General features: G+C 46.7%; 1 protein-coding gene across 1 annotated transcript in view; it reads right to left on the bottom strand.

The window, feature by feature from the left end:
- Positions 1–14,719, bottom strand: part of MCCC2 (methylcrotonyl-CoA carboxylase subunit 2) — a 501,365-nt gene that overhangs the window by 462,247 nt on the left and 24,399 nt on the right. Inside the window, exon 2 of the mRNA XM_069627517.1 lies at positions 9,346–9,412. Within this exon, the coding sequence (XP_069483618.1) occupies positions 9,346–9,412 (67 nt within the window). The remainder of the gene's footprint in view (positions 1–9,345; positions 9,413–14,719) is intronic.

Below are 14,719 nucleotides of genomic sequence, written 5' to 3' on the forward strand. Positions count from 1 at the left end.
GAAAGGGCCATCAGGTGTGTGTGTGATTCTGGTCAATTGCCTGACTTTGCCTGACCCTTGTTTTGGGACATGTCAGGTAAACGGCTATGGTGTGGGGGGGGGCAGTGTTTTGGAATATCCTACGTGGTAGGATGGGGAAAAGGTGTTGAAAGAAGGGGTATACCGTGTCTCACCCATCGGTGTCCCACTCGTACTCCCCAAGGACCCCCCATCCAGGTGATCCTGCCTCATTGGTCCACCCCCAGGAACTTGATCCAATAGCAATGGCCTTGTCCTGCCACCTGGATGAGAGATCCCCGGGGACTAGTTAGGGAGACACATTCTGGTTTCTCACTGTTAGGCAGAAACCTGTGCAGTTCCCTCTGGGACCACTGCAAAAGATTTAAGACTACAGGTGGTTGGCAGTAAACCCAATTGGTGGCAGTCTGTACCACCCAGATTTACCTGGTAGCTGTGGCTGAGCAGTCAGACTTCTCTCAAGAAGAGTTAGGCAGTATACAGAGTATTCACAATAGGTCAAAAGAACACAGTAGAACAAGCAAACACTGACCAGAGCTTGGTGTAAAAGAGAGATAATTATTTATTTAAAAACACATCTAGTAAAACACACTGGCACTAATATCAAGCAGTTCAAAAACATGGTCGCTAAAAGGTATACACTCCCTTCAACGATTAGTTAGACAAGTCTTAAGTAAAGCAACACTTATTTTCAGACAGCGGTGAGCGCTTAACGAAGATGGCACTCTAATCAATTGGTTTAAAAGGGAGAGAAAGGCAGAGCAAAGATAGAACCAGATCCCAACACTTTCGGAAGAACACAGTAGGAGAAGAAGGCAGGTTAAAACCGTAAAGTCAAAGTTAACAAGGCCGGACCCACTTTAAGAGGCTCCGGTCGAAATGTGTCCAAGGTCACACGGTTCAAAGTGCCCAAAAGTCTCGCAATAAATTCAGAAAGAGTTGGACCAAAAAGAAAGGGACCAGTTAGATGGTCAAGGGGGCCAGCCCAGTCCAGAAGGTTAAGGGATTATTGTTACCTTGTAGCAATCTTTAGAAAGGGAGGCCTGGCGGACACGGTACCTTAAAATGGTGAGAACGCTCCAGCGGGGGCAGTTGTTCCTGGCAGCGGGTGCAAGTCGGTGCTTCGTCTGGAGGAAGAGAGGATCTCGTCGGGGAGGAAAGCAGGAGTCCGTTGCACTGCCAGGCAAGAAACCAGCCGCGGAGTTCTCAATTAAAAGGAGCGGTCCTTTTATTCGCGGTCCAGTGGTAAGTGGCTATCCGGTTGCCGGGGTGCTTGGCACGGGCAATTCCACCACAAGACGTCCTGGGATGTGAGAAAGGAAGGTAAACTGGCAGTGCCCACCAGTCAGGGGAAGAAGACTTTCCAGCCAGGAGATCTCCTCCGTCGTTGGGAAGTGGTGAGTCGGTTCAGCAGGGCTCCACCGGTGGTGTCGTCGTAGCAGGCCGGCTCAGCTTCTCCCTCGTCGGATTTTCAGGTCCTGTGGCGACTTCTGAAGTTCCAGTCCCAAAAGCCCTGCTTTTATGCAGCACACCCCCATTCACTCAGCCTAGCTGTCAAACATGCTAAGTGGTGAGCCGGCCGGCTCACCACTTGGGCCAATCACACAAGAGTGTGACTTGAGTTACCAAGGTAACTCAGTCCAGGGTCCCTAAACCCCCTCACACACCCCTGTGGTACCCAGACAGAGTGGCACCACTTTTGGAGGCTTCTGTGGAGAAGCCCGCCAAAAAGTGGAATAAAGGGCTCGACCTTTGGTTTGGAGTTAGAGGCGAACACAAACGCCATTTTAAAACCGAGTTCTGGCAGAAAATACCAACCGGTGAATTAATATTAAATAAATAAACCGGCGGTATGTTAGAGGCTATGTTAAAAATTATTAGCCTCGAACAATGGGTAAATCCCATAGAGATATATTCGCGGTTGAATATAAAAAGTAGTATCCACTGCCACCAGCCAAAACTCGACAAGGGGGGACGGGACAGTGCCCCCTCGAATAACAGACCCAGGGGCAATCAAATTGCCCCTACCAGTACGTCCACAATATGATGGTTTGTACTGGTTCTGTTAGTAATTTGGGACTAGTAAAGCCAATGGTGACTTTACATGCCCTGGGAGACAGTAGTCAGTCCCAGGGTATGGAGTCTATGATGGGGGGTCACTATGACACCCCGGTATTACTGCACGGAGGGTGCTGTGTAACACACATACAAAAACATATGAGACCCTATGGAGTAAAAGATCCCATAGCCCATGAAACACATTAACATTCAAAGGAACACCATCAATCATGTCCAAGAGTGGGAAAAAAAGAGTCTCACTCTTGGCAGGAGAAAAAAACAAACTCCAGAAATCCAGCAAAGCTGCTGTGGGACTCACGAGGTTAGGAAATTCAGCCTAAACAGAGAATTCTGCCTAGCACTTGCACCCCAGTCGAAAAATGTTCAATAATGCTTTGCTTTCTTTTAACAGGTTCTACCACCCCAATGTACCAAAGATGCCACAGGAGAACAGGATCCAAGATGACTCTGGGACCCTTGGACAACTCCTGGAGGCTTGAAGACACTCTCTCGTCACAGTACCTTTTGTGTCTTGGCAGGCGGAATGGCAGAGTTTCTTGGCTTCACTCGACGGGACCCCTGAAGGATGGACCCCCTTTGCAAGAAGGAGTCACTGGGATGCCCAGGCCGAGAGAAAAAGAGGAACCAGGTGCTTTCGGAAAGGCAGCAGTTTTGGTCTGCGCAGTGGTCTCATTTGGACAGTTGTCAATCTGACTGTGGAGGTTCTAGGAAGGTGATTCTTGCTGTGGGCTGAGAAAAGGCCTGGCTAAAGAAGATAATACCCATCGGAACCTTGGATGCCTCTCAGTGGCGACAGGTGTAGTGGCAGAAGTAGGTGTCAGGTTTCAGGAGTTTGAGGTTCACCGACTTTCCACTCTTCAGTGCTGCAGTCACAGCACAGACCTCTGGATAGCTTCTGGTGACCTAGACTTGACCACTGGACTGGACTATAGACCCCACCAAGGCTGGACCCTCAGGACGTTTTCTTTGGATTTTGGTGGCAGGAAACCCACCGGCGGACCTTCCCCTGCACACAGCGAACTGGAGTCTTTTTCGGCGGGAAAAAGTGGTCAGATGTTGTGTCAGGGATGTCCCTTTAAGGATTCTTTGATCAGGTGGAACTTTCATAGCACTATGCCAGGGTACCCCCTCTTCTGGGCAGGAGACAGTAATCTGGCTTCATGCAGTCACAAACACTCTTCCGGACCCTGGGCGACACCACTGGACTTCTTCGACTCATGTCCAAGCACTTCTCTTCTGGACTCACAAAGACCCCTTCTCCAGACGGCAGGCCCAAAGGACTGCCTTCCAGGGTAGTTCTGACGAAGAGCAGCAGGTGCGCGATAATCCCTCATAGCTCGGTAAGAGGTCTCCTATTCAGGTCCTCTCAGATCAGTCCTTGGAAGAACACAGCAGCTTTCGAATTACATAAAGAAAATGCAGCAGCAGACTTCTTCCTCAAGCTGGGCGCCAGGGAACAGCTTCTTCTTGCTTCAGCTTCAGCTTCTGAACAAACTGGTGATTGAGAGGTCCCTGTTAAACACATTTGGTCCTCATTCACTGAAGCTGAGCCAGGCTCAGCAGCCAATCATTCACAAGTGCATTCACAAGTGCATTCGTGCAGGCAGGCAGCTAATCAGGCTCACAGGCATCCAGGCCATTCACTCCACTCAGACATCCATAACACAGAATGTGGCTTGGAGTAAGCACCCAGCCTTTCAGCACACTACACTGTATTCACTCCAGTTTCAGTCAGGGCTGTCTCAGGCATTGTGTCATACAACCACACCCAGACACCTACAACACAGAATGGGAGTTTACTTCGGACTCCATTCATACAGGTCCCACCCCAAGAGTGTAACCTCAACACACAGCCCCAGGGAAGGGTCTAGTCAGTCTGACAGGAGGCAGCCCCAGAGCCATATATGGTACTTCCACCCAACAGCAAGTCTGGCAGAAGGGACAGAGTCAGGGTTTCCCAGGACTTTGGGAAACAAGGTGTAAAGGCAATAGAAACCAAGAGGCTACAGTGGTCATCTTGCCTTTCTTGAGGAATCCATTGATTCCTATGGCAGGGCCTGGGTGCAGGGACATAATTTGGGGGTTGCTTTTGGTAGCAAGGGCGACCTCTCTGGTCTGCATTAGCTTTTGGGACCCAGACTGGTATTGCAAAAAATTGAAGCTCTGAGCTTCTGTTTATTTCAATATAGGATAGGTAGCTTCCTGGGCTTGACATGAACCCAGAATAATTTCAAACAGTTTTCATAGCCCATACAAACTGTAGCTCTAAAATACAAATGGACAGTAAAAGAATGCAGACAACGTGTACTGTAATGTTTGCATTGCATTGCCTTAGTCCTGGAAACCTAAACACATGGGTGACAGGGCCCTAGCAAAATGCGCATGAGGTCTGAAACTCAAGCCCAAACGACAAGGAAATGGTTTGTTTCCTGCGATGCCGGACAAGCTCACCACAAACTGTCGGTGTACAGTTAAATTTTATATGATACAGTTAATGGGCAGTTAGCACACAAGGCTCAACTAACTACGCTCTACACTTGCAAACTCAAGTGCCCATAGGAGAGAATGAGAGACTAGTGGGTGAAAATGATTGCACCTTGGGATGAACATAAGGTTAGAGCGCTACCTCTAATGTGCCACCCTTCACTGTTGAAAAAAGCGGTTGTGTTGAATCTACACATGCAGGGTGGATATCTTGCAGGTAATAAATAGCTGGCGCAGGAGATGGAATGGAACATATGAGAGAGCTTGGTAAGGCCAAAGGGGCTGGGGAGAGCAGAGAATATCCAGGTCCACACGAGGCAGATCCTGTCAATCACGGACGCACCAGGCTGCTGTGCAACAGAATCCTTTTCAACCGCGAGTGTCAAGTGGATGCTTCCTGTGTGCATGGAGACTAAAGGCGTGTAATGCATAGTAAGAGATGTAGGTTACCAATGCTTTAAAATTAAACCCCACTTGTTCTAGTATTTACCCATTCAAACATGCCCTTCGCTTACATGGCAATCTTTCTAATGGGCATTATATCTCCTTTTGCTGTAGCTTGTTTAATGAGCTTGAGAACCCTCAGAAGATAAGGCATCACATTAAAAGGTGTTAAACTAATAACTCTTGTCAAGTGTATATTTAATTGCAACTAGATGTAACGTTAACTCTAAGTTAGTCACAAACCTCATTTCTCTGAGGGCATTTGTTTAATCATGTTCACAACACCGAACACTAGGTCAGCCTGTCTTTTAGCGCTAGATACATGGCCTGGGGTGTTTAGAACATGAAAGACAGATGACCACAGGTTCATTCCCACAGCCTCACACGAGGTGGAGAGAACAGAAATTGTGGTCTCGCCTGAACCATAGGCATTCTTGTCAGGCTCAGGCTGCACCGCAGAGTTAAGCGCCACTCAGTCTCCTGCTGCTTTCAAGAGTTGTAACTTTTTGTAGTTGCAGTGTAATGATTAGTGTTGTGTGGTCATGGAGGTAGTTGCCATAGACCTTGATTTCTTGAAGATATGAATACTTTCTTAAATAACCGGTCTATGGTGGCACCAATGTTGCGAAGGGATGTGTTTTTCTCCAAAGAGCAAGACCGCGATGTGCCGAGCCCATTTAAAGTCTTGTGGTTTCTGAGTAAAGACTGCAAGGGAAGCATTTGTTTATCCTTTGTGAAGGCAAACAACAGGTATTGTGTGACTAAGTTAATTCGACGGCAGAAGAAAAACGTTAGGGTTATGTTTTACATGATTTAAGGACTTGCTCCTTCGGTGTCGGGACGTCACCTTTTCCCGTGCCTTGGTTGGCAGGCGCAGGGAGGAAGCGAAAGGAAACATCAGTTGTTGATGTACCGAACAGGATAATTTCATGTTAACGATGTGATGTTAATGTATTCGCAGGGTTTCAATTTACATAATTGTTGCAGATCTATTCTTGCTGTATACCTATATAATGGCATGATACAGTTTTCACAGAGTTACAGTTAGGGGCAGGAAGGCTTGATGGAGTTATAATTGTTGGGTTTCCTGTAATCATACAAATAGATACATTTAGAAGCGCATGTGTTAAATGGCCCTACAATAATACTGTATTTTTTTCAGATGGGACACTTTGGATTTTTTAAAGTATTAGAATGCATTGGAAGTATTTGAATGAGAATGTGAATGTTTTGCAAGTATTACAATAAATTACATCATCCTATTGCATCCGCTATCAGTTATGCAGAAATATAATTTTCGAAGCTGCTCTGACTATGAGGCTCAAAATGATTAGTCGCAAATTCCCCAAAAGCCTGCCAGTGTTATTCAAGACTAAACAAAAGCCAGAGCGTGGCAAAATTACTACTTTTCTTTAATAAAAGCACAATAATTGCACTGTCAAACTTAATTAAGGAGAACTTAAAATACAACTCATGCATTGGAGAAAACATGACTGTTTGAATCGCTCTCTGGAAGATGTCACGGGAGTAACATATCTCTGATTGACTGTTATACAGCTGAAGGCTGATGCAAAGCAAGATATCTCCCCACATCTTCCTCCCAGATGTCAGCGTAAAAGGCGACTGCGCTAATGCAAAAAATAAACCTGTCTGTAATATGCTGGCAGCGATGGGTACTGGTCATGCCCCAGAAGCATTCTTCTCACCCCACCCCCTGTGACCGTAGCCTTTATCCTTCTGATGTGCTTGCACACTGCCGTGCATTTTCAGAAGCTTTCAGAACACTCTTGATTTTATCACACCTTAAATCCAGAGTCCTCAAAAGCTGCACTTAAGGCCCTGTCCCTCCAAAAAGTCTGATAAGCGCCCTCTACCTGGCACTGCTTCCAAGCCCTTTCTAAGGAAAAGCAAAGCACGGCCTGCTTTCTAATTCTCCAACACTGACTTTTATTGTCAAACGCTATATCCAAAGGTCATTTTTTTGCCTTCTGCTGAAATACATTCTGGTGTTTTTAGTCTTCCATTGAATGTGGGGTGTAGGGGAAGATAATGCCAGAATTGTAAATGTTCTGCCTAGCATATTTCCATAAAAGGTTTATATATTTGTGTGAGTACTTTACTATGGTTTGTGTACTTTTCAAGTTCTCGTTATAAAACAGAGTATGGTTGAAAGCCAAACGTGGGGGTGAGAAAGGTAAGGTAAGGGTGAGATCCTGTTTGGATTTTGTTTGCCTTGGAATATTTCTTTATAAATTGTTGGGTTTAAAAGGTGGGCACCTTTTATTCTTTGCCGGCATAGTTATTGGACATTCTCCTCTCTCAGGTTATTTTTCCAGTGTTGAATACATTTTTTTTCTAAAGGCTAATTCTCATTCCCAAGACTGGGATCATAAAGGATCAGTTCATCCCTAACAGGAACCCCATCCGGGAATACAGATCCCCTTTCCACCCGTCCAATAGCCTTAACAAAGACCCTAGAGGTCGAAACACGTGTCGGCTGACCACTACTAAGACTAAATGTCTTCACTTAAATACATTTACACCATACCAACCGCATACATATTCATCCTTTCCAAATGTACCAGTGTGAGGTAGCCAGGATCTTCTCTCTTCTATCATATGTTATTATGATTTTATATTAATGTAAATCCTAGCTTATAACTGCTTTCCTGCTGCTGGCCTTGGATGTACGCCCTGGTACTTGAGGTATGTATGAACAATATCTAACTGGGCGCTCAGTGCCATACCATGTGGCCGTATACTAGTCGAAGCTACATGCCTGATAAAATCTGATTTCGAAGAAAAATGTCCCACCATCAGTGATTGAACATTAACAGTTAGGTAATACTTTATTTTGGTTTTCACCATTTACAAAGAGAAATACAATGTAATACAGATTACAAAGATAAAACCCTATTAAAACAGAAGTTACTAAAAACATAAATGATGTACATTTAGAACCATAAATAATAAGAATAGAATTAAAATGTCCTTTCCAAGAGCTTAAAAGCAGTGACAATATATTTGCACTGATCGTTCACAAAACATGAATCATTGCAAGACAAAACAAAAATGAATTGCCTCCACAACAGTACTAATATTATTACAAATAAAATGAGTATTGGATACTCTCCACTGGCGTCTTAGATCCAATACTCTTGTACAAATAAACAGAAAGTGCTGTACATATTCTATGGCACCACTACCACAAGTGCAGCGCTTAAATCTAAACTGCCGCCTTAACCGGGCCCTTAGTGACGGAACATTTTATCGCACCATTGCACAAATAAATCTGTGAATGGGTGACCGAACGGCGCTCAATGTACCAAAGTCCTGATATGAACACTGTGCTAATGCCAAATGGGTGAGGGATTGCAGATTTGTCATACTATTTATAGCAAGGTTATTCTAACTTTCTTGCTTTCTTTTCCAACGCTTGCGTGGTCAATAAACCCCCTCCCCCTTTAACTGTTTAAAATCAATGTCCCACTTATAATATAATACACAACATTTCTTATACCAGGGGTACTCACCTTAGGTACTGGCTTTTATCAATTCACCCATAACATTCATAATATTTAGATTCTCAGAGAAGCCTGCGTGTATTTTCCGAAAGTAGTCAAGAAATCTAAATTCGACACGCACGCCAATATTTAAAACCCCAACTTCAAAGGCAGGTGCTAAGCCTGAGGGTGCTTGGGCCCACGCCAAGCAGCTTCCTCAAATAGATGTGCAAAATACAATCCAGGGCCAAGCTGCATGTGTTGCCCAAAATTTCGCTACAGTATAAAACAGATGAATACACCTTTGCTTCCAACACCTGTCTAGACAGAGGCTGCCGTATTTATAATAAAATCTCATCAGACTCCCCCAAGCCAGTTCGTAACCGGTTTTCCAGCAACCGTAGTTGTGAAGACCATAAACAATTACTCGAAAAAAGCACACCCAAATAGGAATATGAATCCACATCATTAATATTTGTATTATTTATAGACCAATTAGATTTCTTTTTATTGGTTCTAAAAGCCACGATCTTTGTTTTATTTAGGTTTAAGCTCAAGCCATTGTCCTCAAAGTAACTAGTTGCATAGCTCAAACTGGACCTTAATCCAGAAGACTCCATTTAAAGGAGGCAGAGACAGGCCTAACTGCAGTGGGTCCAAATCTGATTTCAGAGAAAAATGTCCCACCATCAGTGACTGAACATTAACAAGCCAAGGCTGCACCTCCCATAGGTGGCCACACTCATCCAGCTCTCCGACCAGGAATGGGATGAGAGAGACACCATTGGTTGTATAGGTAAAAAAGTACTGCACTTACCTAACCGGACTTTTTCGGCTCGGTCTTTCAGCTCAGCAACAAGTGCTTTCATTCGCTCATAGTTTTCCTGTAGAAAGAAAAAAAGCAAAGGTGGACATCAGAAAAAGCTCTAAATGGCATATGCGTGTCTTGTTGCTAGCGTCTATTCACAAAGACCTGTGCACGCTTTTGCAGAATGCATAGGCGTCCCTGCACACAGACGGACACTGGTATATATGTCCTAGGAAGCAGAACTGCATGGCATAACAATAATGTTGAAACACACCTTCAAGCCCCCAATTACCCAGAGCCATAAACAATGTTTTATTTATTTGGAAGAGCAACAGACAACACATCTTTGACACAAAAATGCTTACTTCACATTTGTATATATGAGCGGAGGATGTGAGTCCTTTACAATGAGTGTGCGGATATGAATGGATGACCAGCCCTTGCAGGAGACGGTGGCACATAAACTAGGGACGAGCACAGAACAAACATGACATAGGAGAAGTGCCATGTAAAGGGTAGAGGGAGAGGGAGAAAAAAGTGAAGTAGGGATTGAGGGTGAGTCGGGAAAGCATCGTGATGTGAAGGGCGACAGGAAAGTGATTCACAGAGGTGAAGTACTACGGAGAGGGAGAGGAAGATCATACCAGATAAAGGGAGTGAGGAGCAGGGCCGGTGCTACCACTAGGCAAGGTTAGGCGCTTGCCTATAAGGTGAAAATGTTAGAGTTGCAAATGTCACTGAAGGCAACAACCTTATGCAATTTTTGTATACATATATTAATTATTCTCTCTCTCTAGTCTTGACTGCTTGAAGCCAGCACTCTCAGCACTGTCTGCAGCAGCAGGCAGCGCAGCAGGCACCGTGAGGTTTGGATCTGGTGTGGGTGTGGTGCTGTGCTCTGTGCAGGGCCTCAGGCCGCACCTGCGCATTAGCACTGCGCATACCCTCATGAGGCTCGTCTGAATAGTATTCTTCTTCCGGACCATCCATGGCCTGCTTTGCACTAGCTGAAGCCTACTGCCGTGGGTGGCTATCCTGCCTGAGAGAGAATCAGACAGACACATGCACAGGCTGGCGAGGTGCGCTATTGTTCTGTCATTGTTCTTCCTCGCAGTCTTGGGTGCAGCAATAGCCAAACTGGGATAGAGTAGACAAAGAGCAAATTGGAGCCGGTGGACGTTTGTGGATGGCAGGCTGACAGTGCTCATTTCCAGACTACCCAGTGCTGCTTACGTCCAGGTGGCATTAACTACGCCCAAAACCCCAGAACACATTTTAGTTTCACTGAATCAGGGTGCAGCATGCATGACTAAAAAAACAGCGCTGTTCCATGGAGTTACTTACCTTGTCCTTCTATTTATAATCGGGTGAGTATGACAGAGATGTTTACCCTTGTACATTCAAACTCCCTCCGCTCCATCCCCCACATGCCTTCAATGAATGAGTACATCTTTCCTCTGGCTTAGACTTCTCTACAACATACCCAAACAAGGCTGTCAATGTTTATCGGTTTTCTGTGCAACTGGCACTAGCAGCTGGGAATGTAACTGGCACTCGTCTGGTTTACACTTTGGCTGATCTTGAGTGCAGCTTCCCACGTATATTCATTAATAAGGAATCTGCAATGGAAATGCACCCGCTGACAGTTACACATATTTAGAAATGTACTTGGATCGGTTTTCGGGACACATCGCTCACCCCCCTAACAGCTTTTCTTTCACCTGTGCATATATATGATATATGATATGATATATGGCATTTATAACACACCTATGCACAAGTGTTTTAAGGCGCGACGAGGCAAGGGAGGGGGAACAGAGGGAGGACGAGACAACAATCTTACTAGGTCTCTCAAGGACTGGATGTCAGTCGATCCTTTAACCGTACAACCAGTCAAAGGTAAAGGCTCCCTAAGACGGTGGATCATGGGGTACAACAAGCTATGTGATCGGCTATAGAAGGTGGTTTTTACATGCTATGCTTTACAACTTTTACTAGACAATAAGAAGTGGTCAGGAATTTGGTTCATAATTTTATACACCATAGGTGTGTGATGCGGCAAGATTAAAAGAAAAAAAAAAAGTGTGTGTTGCGAGTGTGATATGTGTATGGAAGGGAGAAGGATATGTGATGAATCCCTAGAGGTTGTCAGGTCGTTACTTCTCCCCGAGGGGGAGCCCCTTCCCCTGAGGCCAGGGTGATGAGGCCACTACCCGATAGTACCCCTGGGGGTGGTGCACAGTGAGAGGATCTCATGGGAAGAGACCTCCCGTCTGGGGACAAAGGAGAACATCTCGGGAGAATGCAGTATGCCAACCCTCCACCCAAACCGTGCACACCTTCCTATCCCATTTTACCCAACTTCCTATCCCATAATTCCATGTATGTCTAAGTCTGAAAACGTACTAACTTCTGAGATGAGAAAGAGTAGGGACTACCTAATGAGGCCTACTTAACAAGTACTGAGATGATGAGGAGGTGCGGAACAAGGAAGACCAATGCTGATACCTTGAATGAACACTCTAGCCTTGTATGTCCGCTTAGAATAGAGACGAAAGAAGGATTTACTTTGTTGTCAAATCAGCTGTCAAGCCAGCCCATGTGGAACAGCAGGCATGAAAGCTGTGAGACGCGGGAGCAGAGAGACGTTGGAGATCGGAGAGCAGAAGACACTGGCGAGTTGCAGAAGGCGGCTCTGAAGGACCGGATGTCAGTCCGTCCTTTAACCGTGCAACCAGGCAAAGGTAAAAGCCCCCTAAGAAGGTGGACCACGGGGTCCAACAGCCATACTTGCCTTGCCGGCAGTCACGGGTCACAGAAGCAGACGCGAGAAGCTAATGACCGCAGAGGCTGAACGAACGCCCAACTCCAGTCTCCGGAATCCCTAAAGGTGACATGGGTGACGGTCAGACCGGCCGGCTGGGAGATAGGGAGCATAGCGGGGCCTAATCCACATCCTGCAAGGTTTAAGAGGACTAGGAAGAGGACAAAGAGGGTTTGGGACCCTGCAGAGAGAATTGTGAAGATTGGAGGGAATCTCCCTCTGGCTGGTGGTCGAGTAAAGCCACTGACCACAAGGGAAGGGTCGAGGACCCAGGAACAAGAGAACAACATAGTCATCTTCCTCATGGCAGTACTCGGGAGGAAAGGGCTTCAAGTACCCAAATGCAAAGAAGAGAAATACGGGTCTGTGACCCGCACCCACAAAAGAAGAGCCCTACAAGCCATCTTCTTCGTGGCAGTACCTGGCAGGGGAGTTAACCAGGTCTGCCAAATAAAAACAGTAAAGGAAGTACAGGGCTGGGACCCACACCCACAAGAGGAATACAAATCATTTGCCTTATGGCAGTACTTGTCAGGGGAGAGAACCAAGTTTGGCCAAGTCTGGAGATGGGGAGTCTGGGACCCTCAAAGTGTAAGACTAAAAGTGTTGAACTGTGAAAGCAAAGTGAAAGAGAGGCCAGGTGAATGGAGTCCTTCCCCCTGGTGCAGTTGAACTGTCAAATCAAGATACCAGGAGAAGGGAGTCATTCCTTTGGTAACCAAAGCTGAAAATACTTTCTGCTACAATGTGTTAAAAGATAAGCAGTGGGCCTGACAGAGAGAAGTGATGGGACTTTGTCTTTTGTGTTGGAGGTCTGTTTTGACCCAGAGAAGGGAGTCATTCTCTTAGGAGGAAGCCAAGACCTGAAAATAAACTTGTATCCCCAGTGCAGCAGAAGTGAGTCATTCATCTCTAATTTTGTTTGAAGTGTAAGGGACAGAACTAGGGTTTTTGACACAGGATGGTGGACTATTGATTTGCATGGACATTCTGACAGAACCCTTAGTGTTTTAGTTGAGGCAGGGAAACCCTTCTTAGAGATAGGGAAATCCAGGTTGTATCTATTTTATTGGCCAATAAAGGTCTATAGCAATCACTATGCCACCTGTGTGTCACTCTCCTCCTTCAGCACCCTTATAGAGTGTATACACGTATGAGTGTATGTGTGTGCGCATGGAAGAGATCATGCCAAGCGAGTGTGTGAGACAGTGTTTGTAGGGCTAGCCAACCATTCTGTCCTGAAGCTGGCACACAAGTGTGGCAGTTGCCTCGGTACTAGTAGCAACTAGCAAAGCTGTATTGTTTTAGACTGAACACAATGTTAAATGGTGCATCACCAAATTAGACGTATTTATATTATTCTTGCGCAGTGGGGCAGAACAACCCTCCCCTGTGCCTGATCCATGAAGCATGTCTGCTGCCACATACATCCTTTTCTTCAAAGCAGTGCCAAGTCTTATGTCTATAGAGCACCTTTCAAAGTCTGCTGGATAGTTTTCTTACTCTAGCCAGTCTTGTGGACACCGCTTTTCTGTTGGTCAGTTCAGGACACCTGGGATAAGGCTGGGACATTCACTGAAACCTCAGTTTCTTCTTTATGTGGCATAGTAGAGTTGTTTAAATCACAGTCAGTATGCTTTTCCTAGGCTGGTTTGATTGTCTCTTTAAATTCCAGGGCTGAGCCTGGGATCTGTGGGGGGGGGGTGCGGGTGGGATCATGCCACTCTTCCGGCCAGGGTGAAATATATGCCCCTCTAAAATGAACCTCAGTCTTCATCCGATCGAAGACCCGGAGTGGGGGACACACCAATCTGACAGTTTGCATAGAGTGGCAAAATTCCGTGCACCGGCCCTGGTGAGGAGAGGGAGTGAGCTGAAATGAGAGGCAGTGGAAGGGGCATGAGTGGTGGCCAGAAGGTGGGCAGAGGATGATCGAACAAGCGGGGGGAAGAGTAGAGAGTGAGATGTGCACATAGGTAGGGGGCAAGAGGGGCGTGGCCTGACGCGCATGGAGTGAGGACGGAGCTTCCCTGAGCTCCGGCCGGGCCGCGCAATCTGATCCTGTTTTCGGGCGTTACGCGTGTGGCTGTGCCATCCACCCTAAGGTTCAGCCGCACATAAAGCGATTCCCTGGATGTCGCACCTTTGTCCGACAAAAATCAGAGACCGGGCACTCGCTAAATCGACCCGGCCCAGCTCCCCCTACCACCCGAGGGGAGCTCCCAAGATGGCGGCCGCATTGCGCAGATGACCCCGGAGCGCTCGAAGAGGCTGGGACCCCACAGCACCTCCGCCTAGCTGACCACGCACTACTCCCGCTGACCACTGCCACCCAGAGACCCACACCGTCCCTCGGAGCGGACCCGCGAGGTCCCACGAACTTCAGCTGGGACCGAAGGACAACACCGCGGGAGCTCCCGCTTCGCGCCCAGAGTCTGCGTCCCCGACCCAGACGGTGCGGGCGCCCAACCAGCTGGCGCGGATCGGACACTGCCGGCTCCACAGATCCTTGGGACCGCTCGCCGGGGCCCCGGCCTGAGGAGCGCCCGATCCACTCTC

The sequence above is a fragment of the Ambystoma mexicanum genome, chromosome 6p, assembly GCF_040938575.1.
Source record: "Ambystoma mexicanum isolate Mex_15411 chromosome 6p, UKY_AmexF1_1, whole genome shotgun sequence".
In the NCBI taxonomy this organism is placed as follows: domain Eukaryota; kingdom Metazoa; phylum Chordata; class Amphibia; order Caudata; family Ambystomatidae; genus Ambystoma; species Ambystoma mexicanum.